The following is an 18,934-nucleotide window of genomic DNA, read 5'->3' as shown; positions in this document are numbered from 1 at the left end:
CCTTTCTCGGTCTTTCTGCTGCAATAAAAAGAATAAGATTAAATATATATTTTTTCTTAATTTTTATTATAATTTGAAATTAGTTTTAAAATTTTTGGATTAATTTAGTCATTCATTTTTTAAAATACGTAAATTTAGTTTTCTTAATCAAATTTTGTTAAATTTATTTGATGTTTTATAAGCATTTCAAGATTGTATTTATGTTGTTTATATTGTTTGACACATTTTTGTTTGTTTTAATGTTAAGTCAAATACTATTATAAAATATGTTTGAAATGTCAAATAAACATAACAAAATTTGATTAAAATGACTAAATTCACGTATTTCAAAAGATAAATTACTAAATTGGTCAAAAATTTTGATAAATTACTAAATTGGTCAAAAGTTTTGAAATAGACTAATTCCAAAATTCACTAAAAGTTAAGAAACAAAAACATATTTAATCCTAAAAAACAATAAGACTTTAATCTTTTACTTTTATCTATTATTTTGATCACTTTTCAATTATTTATTTTGATATTTTTTAGTAATACGATAATTTAAGAATGATTATTAATAAATAAATAAAATTAGTTAAAATATTATTATTTAATATAAAAATCTGACACTAAAAAATTGTCTAATTTTTAATTGAATAAAATCTTAAAAACTAGTTTCTTTCTAAAAGACAGTGGACACACCTATGCAATAAAAAGATGGGGTTATGTGTGGGATCAGTTTAGGGAAAAGCACAGTTCTGATTCTAATTCTTTTGGCCGGAAACAACGCTCATTTCGTCCCAGAAATAAGAGGCAGTGAGATTCAACCACTTCTTCTTTTACAAAAAGTTTTTCACAGTTGGATGAAAAAAAAAATCAAATACGTGTATTACAATGAGGTGTTAAAAGATTAAATGTGAATTAGGTTTTATATTAAATAAAATAAAAAAGTTAGGTATTTTCTAAAATAAAAGATCCATTAACATATGATATTAAATTAATATGTAAATTGAACTCAAATATGATTAATGTTAATGAATCCTCTCCGTTCTAAACTTTTTTTTATTGTAAGTGAATGCAACTTGCTAATAAAGACATTCATTAGAAAAAGTGTTAACTAACATAATGATTTAGAAGGTTAATTGCAATTTTACTACTAAAACCTTTACATTTTTACTAATTTTACTTTAAATTTTTTGTTTTGTAATTTTACTTTAAAATATAGACATTTTACTTGGTTAATATGAAACGACTATGATTATAAGCGGAATATACATTATATTTTAGATTACAAATTTACCATTGAACTTTCAATTTTGTGAACTTTTCTGCTAAACTTTTAACTATCGTTAATTTTATAGGTAAAATATTTATTTTGCAAATTTAAACACTGAGTTTTTAATTTCACCAATTTTATTGAATTTTAAAATTATACACATTTTAATGTACTAACAATGTGATGATGTGACGAATAACAAAGACATTTTTTTCTCAAATGTGAATTTAAGGTAAAATAACGAAATTATTTATTTAATCATGATTGAGGAAAAAAGAGTAAATATAAATATAAATTTACGTGCAAAATTGACTAATATAATAATTTATAGATTTTGCATGATCGTATCTAGTTTTTTTTTTTTGTTATATACTAAACTGACCATAAATTATCTTCATTTTGGTTGTAATTATTACATAGTAAATCATTTTAAGTGATAAGTAATATAAAATTAGATGAAATATATGTAGAAGTTTTAGATAAAAAAAAAATAGTCTACAAATTTTTGTGAATCTTCAAAATATTATCCATAATTTTTTTTTGGCGGTTTATAGTAACTACTTTCCATAAAATAATTAATTGATCCTCTGTTAAATCTAGTTTTTTCAAAATAAAATATTTTTTGACATTTTTGAACTTTTATATTTAAAATAGTTTGTAAAATTAAATAATTTAATTATAGTTATTCAAAATAATTTTGAGTCAAATTGTTTATCTAACTGTTTGCACTAGTTTAGGAGTTGTGGTTTCCGTATTTCCAAAAAACATTATAATTATTATGATAATATATATATATATATATATATATATATATATATATATATATATATATGATCAAATTTTAGTCATTCTTTTACATCGTCAATAAATTGACATTTAATTGACTAAAATATGAAACATATATAATTTTAAATTCCAGATGATAAAATTTACTAAACTGAGAGTTCGATGATTAAATATACTGAAAGTTTAATAGTAAAATTTATAAAAGGTTAAAATATATTATCGTCAAGTTTTATTAATTAAGTTATAATTTTGGTCTTGAGTTTAAATAAGTCTTAATTTTTGATAATTTTATTTAATTGAATATTTTTTGTTAATACTGTTTAGATCATTAACGGCTATCAACACGTGTCTCTTCATAGTTTCTTTAATTTTCTTTTTATTTTTTTTTTAATAATTTTTAAACTTTTAAATTTTTTTTTAAAATGTTCACGTGTCAACCCAGTAGTGTGACACATGTCAAAATCAATGTTGTATATTCAATTTGGTCCCTATATTTGTTATTTTTGTTCAATTAAGTCCCAATTTTTGTTAACATGAACCAACCGAAACGAACCAAGTCAGACCACATTGGACCGGATCGAATCGAGCATATCCGAACTAAACCCAACCGAACTGAATCGAGCCGAATCGAACCAGACCGAACCGAGTCAAGCCGAATCAGACTGGACCGGACCTGACCGGACCAAACCGAGCGGTCCGGATAGGACAAAACTGGATCGAACAGAACCGAACCAGACCAAATTGAACCGAACCAGACCGAATTGAACCGAATCGAATCGGACCAAACCGAACCAAAACAGACCAAAACAGATCGAACCTAATCGAACCGAACTGGACCAGACTGAATTGAACCGAATCGGATCAAACCAAACCGAATCGGACCGAACCAAACTGAACCAAACCAAACAAAACCAAATTGGACTAAAGCAAACTAAACCGAACCTAACCGAACTCAGTCGAGACAAATAGGACCGGACAGAACCGAATCGAACCAAATTGAAGCTAACTGAACCAAATCAAATCGAAGCTACCCGAATCAAACCAGATCAAACCGAATTAAACTGAACTACACCGAATCGGGCCTAACCAGACCAAACCAAACCGAATCGGACAGAACCGAACTTAACCGAACCAAACCAGACCAAACCAAACCGAATAGGATTGAACTGAATCGAACCCAACCGAACCAAACCATACCAGACCGAATTGAACCAAATCGGACCGAATCATACTGAACCAGATAGAACCGGACCAGACCAAACCCAATCGTTTTGAGCCAAATAGGAACGAATAAAATCGAACCGAACCATAACGAAACAGACCAAACCAAACCAAACCAGATCGAACCAAACCGAACCGAACCGAACTGGACCGGACATAACCAAACGAGACCGGGTGGGATCAAACTGGACTGCACCAGACTGAACCAAACTGAATCGGACTAAATCGAACTGAACCAAACCGCAGCTAACCAAACCGAACACAACCGAAACTAACTGAACCGAACCAAACCAGACCAGACCGAATTGAATCGAATCGGACCAAACCAAACCAAATCAATCCAAATTGGACCGAACCGAATTGAACCGAACCGGACCGGACCAGACCGAAATTAACCAAACCAGATCGAATCAGACCGAACTAGACCAGACTGAACCCAACCAAACCGAGTCGAGTCAAATAGGACCAGACAGAACCGAACCAAACCAGACCGAACCAAACCAAACCAAACCGAATCAAACTGATCTGAATCGAACCAGATCGGATATAACCGAACGAAACTGAGTGGGATCGAACTGGACTACACCAGACCGAATTGGATCGGTTTGAAATTGGACCGAACCGAATAAGACTGAATTGAACCGAACCAAACCAAAGCTAATCGAACCAAACCAGACCGAAGCTAACTGAACTAAACCAGACCGAACTAGACCGGACAAAACTGAACCGAATCGAATTAGACAAAACTGAATTGAACTTAATCGGACCTGACCAAACCAAATCGTACCGGACTGGACCGAATTGGAACTGATCAGACTGGTTTGAATCGGACCAAACCAAACCGAATCGGACCAGACCGGACTGGTTCGAATTGGACCGAACCGAACTGGTTCGAATCGGACCGAACCGAACTGAACTGAACTATGAACTAAACTAAACTCAATTGAAGTATTCTTGAGTTGTGTTGAATTTGAAAACACCTTGAGAAAAAGCAGAAAATTAACATTGAATGGTTAATTTAAAGAAAAATTTTACACTTTCATAATTAATATTAATATAGAACAAAAGGAAAATCGCTTTGTAATGTGCGTAAAAATGTCACACCCAAAAGTTTTTTTTAGCACCAACACCACATTGTAAGGTTTCTCTTAAACAATTGAAACATAATGTTTTTTCCCAACTTAAATATAGTAATTCTATAAACAATAACATAAATAAATTGTATATTTCTAATAAAAAAACATCCAAAAGATAAGCTTGAATTGGTTTGTATTCACCTTTCACAAAAATAACTATTTTGTTAAAGTGGAGAACATAGAGTTCCGAAATTGGTAAAAATGTAAATATTTAAGAAAAAATATTATAAGAAGATGAGAAGAAAAAAAGGTGAAATGGGAGTAGTGAAACATTGAGAATAATACAAAAGACATATAAGAGAAGGATAAAATGTTAGAGTTAAGGTTCAGTAAGGTGTGAGGTGTTAGAATTGCACTGAAGGTGGTAAGGTGGGACTACGAGAGCAAAGGGGAAGGGGCGGCATGGCCTTATACAACAATGATGGGAATGAAAAGCTCACGATCATTGTCTTAATGGTGGTGATTGCAAATAACAAATTATAATAAAACCTCACGTAGTACAAAATAAATATAAAAAAAAACCACGTGTTGACACGTGACACATAGTTAACACCATTACTGTACTACTAACAGAAAGGACCTGATTGCAACAGATTTTTCAAAATAGGGACTCAATTAAGTCAAATAAAAATGATAAGGTCTATTTGAGATTTCGCTACAAAGATGGAGACCTCTAGAATGATTTAATATTTTATTTACTACGGGGTTAAAAAAATATAATAAGGGATTAAAAAATAAAAATGTAGAAGTTCCCTCTCACATAATCAAATTGTTGTTTATTTCGTTCTTATTTTGCCTTGAATATTTGTTTCATGGTTTTTGACGCCTTCCCAATGATTGAAACAATATTAAGCTTTTATTTTTTCCTCTCAGCAAGAACCCCAATGGCAAACTGGTAATGCCGTTCGTGGTAAACAAAGAGCTGGAGGGAAATACCGAGATAGGAACATAGGCATGCCAAAAACACTCTTATACTCAAGTTAATCCACAATTATTTGATATTAGTTTTAACGAGTAACGAAACTTGATAATATATTTTGAGGGGGTTAATTTTCTTTTATAAAATGCACAAATTTTGGTGATATTAAATATATAAATTTTACTAAGATGAAATAAGATTTATATATTAAAATTAAAATAAATTATGTTTAAAAAAAATTTGAGGGGCTATGCTCCCTCTAACATATCTAAGATCCATCACTGGTTTGTTATGATAAATTTACTTCAAATTCAAATTTATCATGTATTTTTAATTTTTAACGATTTATAACAATATTTTTTAGATTTTGAAAATTCGAGACAAAATTAGATCATTTTAAGGTATGTCGAGTTTGACTTAAGTATGATATAAATGTTAGACTAAATCTATATTATACAAGGTCAAGTCAAACTGGTTGAGCGATACCAAGTCCAAGATTAGGTTGGAGTGTGATTTAATTCAAATTATATTAGTTCATACCTCAATTACGTTAGATCGAGTAGGACTTAGTTCAAGATAGGTTGAATTGAGATCATATATTAAGTTGGCTTGGCTAGGCTCATATCAAATTAGGTTGAATTCAGGCTATTAGGTCTATCTTAAGTCAAGTAGGATTAAACCTAGACTGAGTTAGATTGGATTCAAGTATGCAAGTTTAGTTACATTGAATCGGATTAAATCACTTTAGATCCAAGTTATGTTAAACTCAAATAAAATTTAACTCGATTGAAGCTAGATAGAGCAAACTCATATTATGTCAGGTCTCACTCAAATCAAATTGGGTCAAATTAGGTCAAGTTGAATGTGACTCTCATTTAATTTTATCCATTCATTGATTGATTATGTATTTTAGATATATGATTGAATTTTGAAAAATAACCCTCAATTGACATAGTTTCTATAACTTGCACGATGATAATATTAGAGGAAAATATAAAAAAACGAAAGTCTCCATACACTTCAAAAATCTTGCTAATGAACCAAAGCAGCATAGACTCCCGTAAAATTAACCAAATGGGAACAACGTGTATACGGAACATTGGTAGAACCCTTCTCTTCCTCATTTTGGCATTTGCGTTGAACTTCACCAGGTTTCAATGTCTAAGACCAGGTTTTGTCACTGACACATTGATGCAAGGAGACTACTTGACTGAGGGAAATCTGACCTCGCGCTCTAAGGTCTTTCATCTAAGTTTCTTCACTTTCAATGGCCCAACGAGTGAAAGAATTTACCTTGGAATAAATTACGACAGAGGTTGTCTCTGGTTTGCCGACCCAAACATCCTACTTTTAAAGCGACAAGCAAAGCTTACAATTGATGATTATGGTACCTTCAAAATCTTAAGCAACAACGACACACAGCTTCTAGTGCTATACGCAAGCATAGCTGCACAAAAGATCAATGCCAGTGCCACGCTGCTCGATACCGGAAACCTTGTACTGCGCGAAATGGACACAGATGGCAATGCAAAACAGATTTTGTGGCAAAGTTATGACTACCCCACTTTCCTCCTGTTGCCGGGAATGAAACTGGGATTCAACAAGAGAACAGGGCAGAACTGGAGCCTCACATCTTGGACAAGCAAAACCATTCCTTCTAAGGGTTCCTTCACTCTCAGAGCGGATCAAAACAACATGCAATTGGTCATATTGTGGCATGATAACAACCTCTACTGGAGTAGTGGACCACTTATCAATGGAAGTTTTCCCAATTTGAAAACATATAGCGACAACAATGTCTACTTTTCCTTTGTGTCAAACGAAAATGAAACATATTTCAGTTATAATTCCTCACCACCCTCGACCTGGAATGACTTTGATTTTGTAGGTTTGGATCCACGAGGACAACTATATGGCAGAGTCGTTGTCTCTTGCAGCAAAGACAATCCTGCACTTAACAAAGGATGCGTCTCCCAAAGTTTCCCAACCTGCAGGCACCGAAGGGGCTATTTATCCTTGCTCAACTTTAAGCAAGGTAACATGTCCCAAGAAGGGTACAAGAATGCGGATTTAGACAATATTTCTCTTTTTGATTGTGGCGTCACCTGCATGAACAGTTGTTCCTGTTTTGCCTACTCTTTCACGTCCGATGATATCACTGGCTGTGAGATGTGGAATCAAGACACTGAATTTGTCATGTCTGCTTCTGGTCGACAAGTTTATTTCATCGATGAATTCATTACCCGCAACGGCTCTTCCATACCTAGAAAATCTGAAGGTAAATTCTTAGCTAGAGTAGTGCAGGCATCACATCCCAAAGCATGGATAGTTCTTTCTTGTTATCTTTTGTGGTAGGATTTAGTATTCATCCTATTCTTCTGATGAGTTTATTTTTGTCAAATGTAGCCAATAAGAGGAAATCATGGACAGGGAGTGTGATTGGTGGAGCTCTACTAATACTTGTATCATCCTTCGTGTTCTATTTATTGTGGAGGAAACGCAGAATAGCGGGTAAATTTCCTGTTTGGAATTTGAACAACTCACTTGGATTATCGTTCATTGTTTACCTACTAATTTAACCTTCTGGTTGTGCTTGCCATCTGCAACAGAAGAAAGATTGAAGCAAAAGAAGATATTATTTGAGATCGAAGGAATAACAAACCCTTCTTCCCTTTTAGACAACAGACGCTCAAAATTTAGTAAAATTGAAACCACAAATCATGGGATGCGTGTGTTCAGCTTTGAAAGCATTGAATTAGCAACTGATAATTTCTCTTCAGCGAATAAGTTGGGTGAAGGTGGCTTTGGACCTGTCTACAAGGTAAGATACAGATACATCACGGACTATTTTCATCTGACTCTTTTCAACATTTTTCTTCAGTCACAGCTTCAAACTCTTGTCAATATTTTTCTATGAAATGACAACAGAAAAAATATGGTTGTTTATGTGATTGAAGGGAAAACTTATTGATGGTCTAGAAATAGCAATAAAGAGACTTTCTAGAAGTTCGACACAAGGATTAGCTGAGTTTAAGAACGAGGTTAAATTAATTGCGAAATTCAACCACACTAACTTGGTCAAGCTCTACGGTTTCTGCATTGAAAAAGAAGAAAGGATGTTGATCTACGAATACATGCCCAACAAAAGTTTGGACAGTTACCTTTTTGGTATGCAGACTTTACAAATCAAGCAAATCTAACTAATTTACAAAGTGTAATTAGTTTTAAAAAAGTTTCTTCATTTGGTCAAAATGCTACAACAACATTTCTACTCACCAATTTTCCTCTCTCTTACACGGCATAGATCCCACCAACACTTTGTTGGATTGGAAGAGAAGATTTTCCATCGTTCAAGGAATTGCACAAGGACTTGTCTATCTTCATACGTATTCAAGACTAACAGTAATTCACAGAGATTTAAAGCCAAGTAACATTTTATTGGATTATGAATTGAATCCGAAGATATCAGATTTTGGTTTGGCAAGGATATCTGAGTTGAATGAACCCAAAAAAAAGACAAACAAGGTTGTTGGAACTTAGTAAGTACACCTATAATTTGAATTCTATTTCTCTTAATTAACTTATTTTTAAAAGCTTATTTTATCAGTAACTTACTTTTTCAGTGGTTATATGTCTCCTGAGTATGCTTTAAATGGTATTGTATCAACAAGAATGGATGTTTTTAGTTTCGGAGTATTGATGCTTGAGATTATCAGTGGTAAAAGGAATTCTAGTAATTTTGATTCGGACCATCCCATCAATCTCATAGGACATGTAAGCTCGATTTCTTCCTGCCAGATGTCATGTGTTTGCACTAATTATGATCAGGTGTTAACAATCCCATGCTATTTGGACATTTTCAGGCATGGCAGACGTGGAATAAGGGTGAAGCTTTAGAATTAATAGACCCTGTTTTGAAGGGATCATGTGTTGATAACGAAGTGTTAAGATGCATTAATGTCAGCCTTTCATGTGTGCAAGATCAAGCGGATGATAGACCAACTATGTCAAATGTTGTATCTTTCCTATCAAGTGAGTCTATTCTGCTAGCTGAACCGAAGCAACCAACATTCTTCACTAATACTGCAGAGAAAAATCCTAGAAGTCCTATTGTTGGTGGAAGAAATGATTCTCTAAATACCGTAACAATTTCGACAATGTGTGGTAGATAAATTTAAGATAAACAGAAATGATGAATAAACGTAAAATATTGAACATACATGACTAAAATAATGTTAAAGTTACTTTAGTGTGACGAAAATACCAATACAGTTTCTACCGGTTTTCTGACTTGTGTTGAGTGGAAATATAAACTTCGTAGTGTACTCCACAATAATGAAGGAAGTACATGTTACTGGTGTGCCAATTCTAGTGGATTGGGTTAGAGATCCCATGTCCATTAGAAATTAAGTAAAATTATCATATATAATTGAAGTGTAATCATCACCTTATAAAGAGGTTGAATTAAGTATAAACTCATTTTCTAGAATGATATGAAAATCATTAACTATCTGTCTTAATAATGTTCTTTGGATGGCTGCAACCTCATCCTAAAGTGTACAAATTGTAGTTTACTGGGTTCAAAACTCCAAAGAGGGAAGCCATAACGAAACCTGTGCAACAAAAAAGTACTCGTATGTCAACATATAGCCTTTCTTTCCACTTTTGGGGATGGCCAAACCCCTCAACCGAACCTCTCAGGTGTGACACCTCTACAATCAGTTGAAACACAGAGATATCAAGCATTGTCAAGAGTATGGTTCCTTCGGATACTTGTGCAATAATTAGTGAAATTTCGCAAATTTTTATTATCTAGACATGATGGATGGCTAGTGATAGACCTCTAGTTCGTATAAAGATTTAGCAAAAATTCAGTTTCCCCCTAATGCAGGGATCAACCAATGTACCAATCCAAATAAATGACAAAGTGATGAGTGATTGTAGAGTGTGAAATCTATCCCGCTGATGGGGGAATATGAAAACAATATGATATCTATACTATAATCAACCTAAAAATGAATTAAGTGCAATTCATGAACCTAAAACTAAGGCTAAAATAGAAACTGAAACAATATGCATTCAATATGAACAAGCTGAACTTTCAACAAATGATCTTTAAAAATGAGTTTGAGTGCATGGAAATGAGATATTAGTACCTAAAATGCATGATAAGATGCAATGTAACATATTCTAACAATTATAATACCTAAAACAATGCATAAATGTGAAAATGTAAACTATTTGATGAAAATCCTAAATGAAACCCTAATATGCAACAAGTGTTTGATAAAATGCCACAATGAACTACAAATGTGAATTATGCAGTGATAATGATGGGAACACGTTGATATACCTAAAAATAACAAATATATGCATGCAGAACTAATTAGAAACTCAAAATACTCAAAATCACCATAGAAACCAAAATTGGAAGATTTGGCCTAGAGTCAGCGTGATAGGTTATGCAGATTTTGATTTCCTAAGCAGATTCGAGTTTTATGCAAAGAAAAATGCTTAGAATCTATTTGAAACACTACAATTATGTATGAGATGCATGCAGAAAGTCCAAAAAATGCAGAATTCATAGATTCACAACTTAAACCAAAGTTAGCAGCGAACCAGCAAATTCACGTATCAGGTCTTTTTTTAGTAGTTTTTTGACAGCAAAGTATTTTAGCTTTTCTACTACGCAAAAGTGAGTAAATGGCCTGAATGAACATGCACACAAGTTTGAAATGATCCTAATTAAATAACAAAACAGAGGATTCGACAAAATAAAATGCAGAATTAAAAATCCTAATCCTAATCAAGCTTAAAACCTAAATAACAGAACTAACTACTAGAACTGTAAAATCCGGAATTAAGCATTTGAACATGATTCAATTGATTACAATGCAGTATAAAATGTAAAAAACAGATGAAACATAAAGTGCTGGAGCGTAAATCAAATTTAGAACTGAAAGATGCCAAATGACCGTTGAGTTCTGGTTCAACTTCAAGTTGAATTCTACCTTCGATTTCCAAGAGTGCTTTGCACTTCTTGGATATAAGGAAGCTCACTTCCTCCAGCTGGTTACGTTGGGTTTACGCCATTCTCTTTCATAGAGATACCTAATCATACATTTAGATATACAGAAGATACATAATAACTTGTCTTTTTTTTCCTATCGCAGTGAGGTGAGAATGGTCGACGCGCTTTTGCACCGTGAAACACATTACATTCTTCTAACTGTACAGTATGCAGGTAGATCGTTAGTCAAAGAAAGTAGGAAAAAGTAGGGAAGAGATAGAAACGGATTAGTAGGCATGTATGAATTTGCAAGTGTTAGCACAAGAACAAAAACACGTGAAGGGTAAAGTTGGAGTTTTTTGCAGCCATAGATAATGCATATTAGGTTGGATCGGTTGATTATTACCAACAAAAAGAAAACACAGAAAGAGAACAAGATGAAGAGAAGTGTGCTTCCCTCTCTATTGTTCCTCTTTCTACTTCACCCCTCTGAAGGTGAAGACATTAGCATTTACTGGGGTCAAAATGCCAAAGAGGGAAACCTGACAGAAACGTGTGCAACAGGAAAATACTCCTACGTCAAAATAGCCTTCCTTTCCACCTTTGGGAAGGGCCAAACCCCACAACTGAACCTGGGTGGTCATTGTGACGCATCTTCCAATGGGTGCACTGAGATGGGAAGAGAAATTAGGAACTGTCAAGAGCAAGGGATCAAGGTGATGATTTCTATTGGAGGAGGAAGTGGTGATTACTCTATAACTTCCCTTGAGGATGCTAAGAATGTTTCGGACTACTTGTGGGACAATTTCCTGGGTGGTTCATCCTCATCACGCCCATTTGGGGATGTAGTCTTAGATGGCATTGACTATGGCATTGACTTTGTCATAGCGGCAGGTGAATCATCGTTCCTGGGAAACCTTTCCCTTCTACTCATTTCATATTCCCAGACACGCAAAGTGTACCTGTCAGCAGCTCCTCAGTGTGTATTTCCTGATGCTAAGCTGGATTCAGCCCTTGCTACTGGCCTTTTGGACTATATCTGGATACAGTTCTACAACAATTCTCAATGCGAATACAGCGACAATAATTTCGACAACCTCCTTAAAGCATGGAACCTTTGGTCCATGTCATTGAAGGCAGGGAAAATGTTTCTGGGGTTACCAGCAGATGAAACTGCAGCTGTTAGCGGTTATGTTCCAGTTGATGTATTAGTTTCTAAGATCTTGCCTGCAATAAACAAGACACCAAAGTATGGAGGTGTCATGTTGTGGTCAAGGTACGAGGATAAAACGAGTGGATACAGCTCCTACATTCAAAATTTTCACATAAATCAAACTGAAGAGTCTCTATGCACACAGCAAAGCCTTCCTGCATGCAGGAGCTCTGAAGTTGGTTTTGTCGAAAGTTTTGGTAACATGTCCACCGTTGGCATACAAGTTTATGCCGGCAGCAATGGTACGCAGTGCTGTGAGATCTTATGTAAGAACAATTGTTCGTGTCAAGCATATGCTCCAATAAACCGCAAAAACAATACTGGATGCCTGATATGGCTCAAAGGAACTCAATTCATTAGAGCTTCTTCTGCAGACATAGCACTGCCTATCTATGTTTCTGCTGCACTGCTCCCAGAAGACAAAGGTACGTCCAGATTCCCTACCACCACATGTGACTATATTCTATGCTTCTAGTTCTAGAACAAGGAAATAAAACATTAATGGAATTACAATGATTGGAGAATTACATAGAGAAAAATGACTTTTTCATAAGCTAAGTTGGTTATCATTTTTGATTCTTTGAAAGTATTTTCATAAGGTACCTTGCATAGGATATGAAGTAAGAATACGCGAGTAATAAATCCTCTAATTACCATCTAAACAATTTTCAGAGTAGTAAATTATCTATCTGTGAGTTGCAGTAAACCGGTGGTACATATGGCTCATCGTTGGGGTGGTAGCAGTATTTGCAATACCTGTAATTTTCTCTTTATGGCGTGCCATGTGGAGAAATTACAAAGCTAAAGGTAACTGTCATAATTTAGATATGGTTTAGTGAGATCAAGTATGTAAGACCTTTTTATAACTCACATGTTCATGTCTCACAAACAGTGGAGAGAAAGAAGATGCAGGAGAAGTTATTACATGACATTGGGGGTAATTCTAGAAAGAGTAAGAACAAGGGAAAGACAAGCAATGGGGTTGAATTATTCACCTTTGAAACCATTGTTGCTGCAACAGATAATTTCTCAGAGGCCAATAAGCTAGGAAAGGGTGGATTTGGTCCTGTTTATAAGGTAATTTGAAACCTGCATAACAATTAATTAACTTTCTTGTTTAAATTTGAAACCGTCTGGATAAAAACTGATACAATGACCTTCAGGGAACACTGCGTGATCAGCAAGAAGTAGCAATCAAGCGACTTTCTAAAAGTTCAGGACAAGGGGTAATGGAATTTAAGAACGAAGCCAAACTTATGGCGAAACTCCAACACACTCATCTTGTAAAGCTTCTAGGATTCTGCATCCAGAGAGATGAAAAAATATTGGTTTATGAATACATGCCTAACAAGAGCTTAGACTTCTACCTATTTGGTAAGCTTTCTTTAGTCTCAACAAAGGTATTGCAAAAGACTGTGCCAGATGTTAGCATGCAGTGCAGAATCATTTTAACAATGATGCTGTCTTTATAACAGATTCAGCTAGAAAGAATTTGCTAGACTGGGAAAAACGGCTGAACATCATTGGAGGCATTGCTCAAGGACTTCTTTATCTGCACAAGTACTCGAGACTAAAGGTGATACATCGAGATCTGAAAGCGGGTAATATATTACTTGATCAGGAGATGAATCCTAAGATATCTGACTTTGGCATGGCTCGAATATTCGGTGTAAGAGCATCAGAAGAAAACACAAACAGAGTTGTTGGTACATAGTAAGTTTAGCTGGATCATGCATTTTCAAAACTCTTCTCTTTCATTCATATCCTTACGCAAGATTCGATCTTTTCAGTGGATACATGGCCCCAGAGTATGCAATAAACGGTGTTGTGTCCATCAAAATAGATGTATTCAGCTTTGGTGTGCTGCTGCTAGAAATACTTAGTGGCAAGAAAAATAACAGTAGTTACGACTCCGATCGTCCACTCAACCTCATAGGATACGTAAGTTTCTCATTCTCAAATGATTAGTTCATTGAATTTATGCTTATCAAAGGTTAAAAGTTTGGGTACTTGTATTGTAGGCGTGGCAGCTCTGGAAGGAAGGAAGAGCTCTGGGGTTAATAGACACAGATTTGTATGAACTATGTCCTCAGAATGCAGTTTTGAGATGTATTCATATCGGCCTGCTGTGTGTGCAAGATCAAGCAACGGATAGACCGACCATGGAAGACATTGTTTCATTTCTATCCAATGATACAATGCAACTTCCCCAACCAAAGAAACCAGCATTTTTCATCAACGTGGTTGTGGAAGAAGACTCAGAGCTTCCTTACAGCAGACAAGAACTTCATTCCTCAAATGACTTAACAATTTCTAGCATACATGGAAGATAATTGTACAACTGGGTTGCACCAGATTCCCCTTGTTAAGATTTTGGAGAAAAAAACGACCATCATTTCCTTTCTGACATTCCTGCATCACTTTTAGCTCTGGTAGTTCTTGGTATTATTGTTTGGAATATGCCAGTAAACTATATAACCTTGCAAAATGTTATTTTACACCACTTGCAAAAGTTGATAGTTCACCTTTTAGGAATATTTTAGTCAACAAAAAAGTTAACTTTTATAGTGTTATATTTATAAAGAAAGAAAGATTCAAAATATCATAGTCCTTTCTATTTTTTGTGAATAGTGAACACATTGGAATACTAAAAATACTAATACATTTAATGATTTGTTTGAAATATGATAGAGAAAAAAAAGAAGAAGGAAATTAAACAATTGTAGGTTGTTTTAAGAAAATAATGAGACCCAAGAAGACTTTCCACTAAATTAAATAATATAATAAAATAATAAGAATAAGAATATTCTATTTCAGCTTTTTATTGAATCCTTTTTTTTCCTTCCTGCCACCAAACACGAGTCACCCACCTCCCACTTATGTAGTTCAACCCTGTACTCTAACCTTCCCAGTAATCAAATCCAACACGTATTCAAAAACATATTTGCTTTATCTCCACACGTTGTTTTCATTTATAAAAAAGCTCTTTTCATCTCCCAAAGTTTTTGCTTCTTATCATCTCAAAAGTTAGCAGATCACTAAACTCAAATCACATCAAAGCTCCGTGAGCCCGTGACCGAGCCCGCCACTAAGCCCGCCACGTGTTCGTCAATGATTAGTGCACGAGTAAAGTATTTTCGGTATTTGCTCATCAGACCCATGCTAATGTGATATGTCACTACACCTATATATAATGACAACGCACACAATTCCTATTGCAAAGTTTTCATTTTTGAGCAGAGAGAGGGGAAGGAAGAAGAGGTGGGAATGGAGTTTTGGCCGGAGTTTCTTGCGAGCAGCACCGGAAAAGAGTTTGTAGCGGGAGGGTTTGGAGGCACTGCCGGAATAATCTCCGGTTACCCGTTAGACACTCTCCGTGTGATGCAGCAGAACTCCTTCAACACTGGCTCCGCCTTCAGCATCCTGAGAAATGTGGTGGCCAATGAAGGACCAACCGCTCTCTACCGCGGCATGGCTGCACCTTTGGCCTCTGTTACCTTTCAGGTAATTTTTTTTTTTTTTTTTACTTTCATCCCTCAATTCACATTAGGTCTTTATCTGTTACTGTAAGTGTAGAAGCAGACATGTTTTTCGATCAGGCTCGTCACGTGGATGGATGATGGAGGTACTATATCCCTTTATATCCTTCACGTGCCGGTGCCAGAACACATCCAACCAATATCTTAGATTTTTGGTCTGTTCTGTAACTCTGTTCATTATTACATGTACCATCGTTCCAGCCACCTCAATTGCAGAGAGCTTGTCGTCTGACATTTATTTTTACATTTTTATAATTCGTGAGGTTTTTGAACTTGGGAACTCAATTTCTTTCATTGTGTGGCTGATTTTAATCAAAGTTAATGATTAATATAACAATACATTGTTGTTTATTATATAAATACAAGTTGTGTCGATTGAATTTGTCTTTTATTGTAATAGATCGTGTTCTGATTGCTACTGAGTTTTCCGTGCTGAAGGGTTCAGAGGTTTTTTATGTGAAATGTCCTTATTTTATTTTCTTATAAGTCGGGGTCCTACTCCTAAAATTACTCCGCAGCATTTATCATATTATATTCATACTCAGTTATTGGAGTTCTCAATTCTTTGGAATGTTTGTGAATTCTTAAGTCCCTATTGTTTACTCAATTATTTGTTAGTGGATTAACTACAAATCGTGGCCCACTGAGTGATGCACGCCTAGAGCCAATATTAAATTATATTTTGGATGAGCCATTGATCAGTGGCTTCTGGATTATTCAGGAATCATCAATTGATCCATGATCAGCATCCAATTATTATCGATACCACTAGCTTTCTAAGTCCTATCAATGTTCGTCTTCCTTCTAAAAGATACTAGCATTTTTTTTTATTAGAGATTTTGTTTACTGCACAATTGTGACAGTAAAATGTGTTATGCCAGCAATAAAGTAGCTTTTTGATGGACAAACTTTTACTTTTAAGTTTACTCATTATGCTCAGTGTTTTACTGAGGGAAAAGAAACATGAACTCAAATCCTTCATATTGTCTTGTAGCAATGAATTATTACTTATCTATTTATATGTCTTGGATTTTGTTAATAATGGTCTTATGCACAAAAATGTTGGAACATGAACTCAAATCCTTCATACAATGTATCTATCCCAAATTGAGGTGATTGTTTTGTTGAGTGCAGAATGCAATGGTTTTCCAAATTTACGCAATCCTTTCGAGGGCATTCAGTTCGTCCGATTCGGTGAACGATCCTCCTTCTTACAAGGGTGTTGCCTTAGGAGGATTTTGCAGCGGTGCCATACAGAGTATGCTACTATCCCCTGTTGAGTTAGTTAAAATTCGGCTTCAGTTGCAGAACACAGGTCAATCGATAGAAACCCAGAAAGGTCCTATGAAGGTGGCAAAAAACATATGGAAAATAGAGGGTCTTCGTGGCATTTATCGAGGACTTGGGATCACCATGCTAAGAGATGCACCTGCACATGGTCTTTACTTTTGGACATATGAATATGCAAGGGAGAAGCTTCACCCAGGTTGCAGAAGAAGTTGTGAAGAGAGCCTGAACACTATGCTGGTATCAGGAGGATTAGCTGGGGTGGTGAGTTGGGTTTTGAGCTACCCTTTGGATGTGATAAAAACAAGATTGCAGGCTCAAACACTTTCTTCACAGAAATACAGAGGAATTTTGGATTGTCTTAGGAAGAGTGTTAGAGAAGAAGGATATGAGGTGCTATGGAGGGGTTTGGGAACTGCAGTTGCTAGAGCTTTTGTGGTGAACGGTGCTATATTTTCTGCATATGAGATCAGTCTGAGGTGCCTGTTTGAAAAATAACAACTGAAGCATTTAACTGTAGAAACAATCAAGTTGAAGGATCTTAATGTTCAAGTTTTGAGGGAGACATAGCAACCACGTACCATTGACATTCAGATTTTATGTTTGATATTTTCCATAATTTCCATTGTCAAACAATTCATTCACATTCAGATCAAACAAACAAAGGATCTTCTTAGACCTGTTTCCTTCTGCTCTTTAGTTAATATTTAGACACAAAGACAAACACACTGAAACACAAATACACAGAATCATTTATATATATATATATATATATATATATATATATATATATATATATATATATATGGCAAGTATTTATACCTAGTATTCAATTTTTTTTAATATGAAATTAATTAATTCAATCACAAAATTTGTAATGTTATTTTATAAATTATATTAAATTTACAAATTTCATTTAAACAAATATAATAATCGATGATCATTTGAACGTATTTTGCCAATTTTATTAGTAAATATTAGCACACATGGAATATATTGGTGGGTGGGTGGGTATATGGAATGGTGGAAAATGTATGAAATGATAACTCTTTTAATTAGGTGAAATGAATATAAGTTATTTTAGGTTATATTTACATTATTAATATCAAATAAAAATACATAAATTTATTGATATGATCATATGAAAAATGCATAAACAATACTATTCAAACTTTTCAAAATAAGTGTTTGGATAAAGATATTTGTTCACGAGATACTCTTCATAAACTCTTGTTAAGTGAAAGTTTTTAGTTTCAGTCGAAATAGTTTATAAGATTCCATTTTACTGTAGATATTTGCTTTACACGTACACTTGGTTAGTTGAATCATGCTTCATCTTAATCGTCTCTATTTTCTTTCAGATAATTGTTAGAGACTTGATGAAACTCATCTTCAATTTGTGGTATTGGATAATTAACTGATTAATTTAAAATTTTTTGTGACTGTTTGTCATGTCATATTTTTCTACTAAAGTGTTTTATTTATTTTTAGTTTGTAGCTTAAGATATTTTAAACCTCTTCTAATTTTATTTATTAGACACTTCAAAATCTATTACCTTTTAGTTTAT

General features: G+C 34.4%; 4 protein-coding genes across 4 annotated transcripts; all 4 read left to right on the top strand.

Annotated features, from left to right (window-relative positions):
- Window positions 1-7,615: 7,615 nt before the first annotated feature.
- LOC114184108 (G-type lectin S-receptor-like serine/threonine-protein kinase CES101) lies at window positions 7,616-9,514 on the top strand. The gene is made up of 5 exons (XM_028071352.1): window positions 7,616-7,828; window positions 7,927-8,138; window positions 8,275-8,485; window positions 8,622-9,091; window positions 9,181-9,514. Exons 1-4 carry the CDS (start codon window positions 7,639-7,641, stop codon window positions 8,855-8,857), a joined length of 849 nt encoding a protein of 282 aa, XP_027927153.1. The 5' UTR covers window positions 7,616-7,638; the 3' UTR covers window positions 8,858-9,091; window positions 9,181-9,514.
- On the top strand, window positions 8,948-9,489 carry LOC114184796 (G-type lectin S-receptor-like serine/threonine-protein kinase At1g11330). The gene is made up of 2 exons (XM_028072103.1): window positions 8,948-9,091; window positions 9,181-9,489. The coding sequence occupies exons 1-2, from the start codon at window positions 8,948-8,950 to the stop codon at window positions 9,487-9,489; spliced, it is 453 nt and encodes a 150-aa protein (XP_027927904.1).
- Window positions 9,515-11,175: 1,661 nt separating the features above from the next.
- Window positions 11,176-15,080, top strand: LOC114184107 (G-type lectin S-receptor-like serine/threonine-protein kinase CES101). Its single transcript, XM_028071351.1, has 7 exons — window positions 11,176-12,965; window positions 13,243-13,347; window positions 13,433-13,617; window positions 13,704-13,914; window positions 14,016-14,253; window positions 14,331-14,481; window positions 14,562-15,080. Exons 1-7 carry the CDS (start codon window positions 11,702-11,704, stop codon window positions 14,871-14,873), a joined length of 2,466 nt encoding a protein of 821 aa, XP_027927152.1. The 5' UTR covers window positions 11,176-11,701; the 3' UTR covers window positions 14,874-15,080.
- A 463-nt stretch (window positions 15,081-15,543) lies between these two features.
- On the top strand, window positions 15,544-18,055 carry LOC114183615 (mitochondrial arginine transporter BAC2). The gene is made up of 2 exons (XM_028070696.1): window positions 15,544-16,044; window positions 17,214-18,055. Exons 1-2 carry the CDS (start codon window positions 15,808-15,810, stop codon window positions 17,862-17,864), a joined length of 888 nt encoding a protein of 295 aa, XP_027926497.1. The 5' UTR covers window positions 15,544-15,807; the 3' UTR covers window positions 17,865-18,055.
- Window positions 18,056-18,934: the final 879 nt, after the last annotated feature.

The sequence above is a fragment of the Vigna unguiculata genome, chromosome 5, assembly GCF_004118075.2.
Source record: "Vigna unguiculata cultivar IT97K-499-35 chromosome 5, ASM411807v1, whole genome shotgun sequence".
Lineage (NCBI taxonomy): Eukaryota > Viridiplantae > Streptophyta > Magnoliopsida > Fabales > Fabaceae > Vigna > Vigna unguiculata.
The sequence above is the reverse complement of the archived record's forward strand: the minus strand, read 5'-3'. Positions and strand labels throughout refer to the sequence as shown.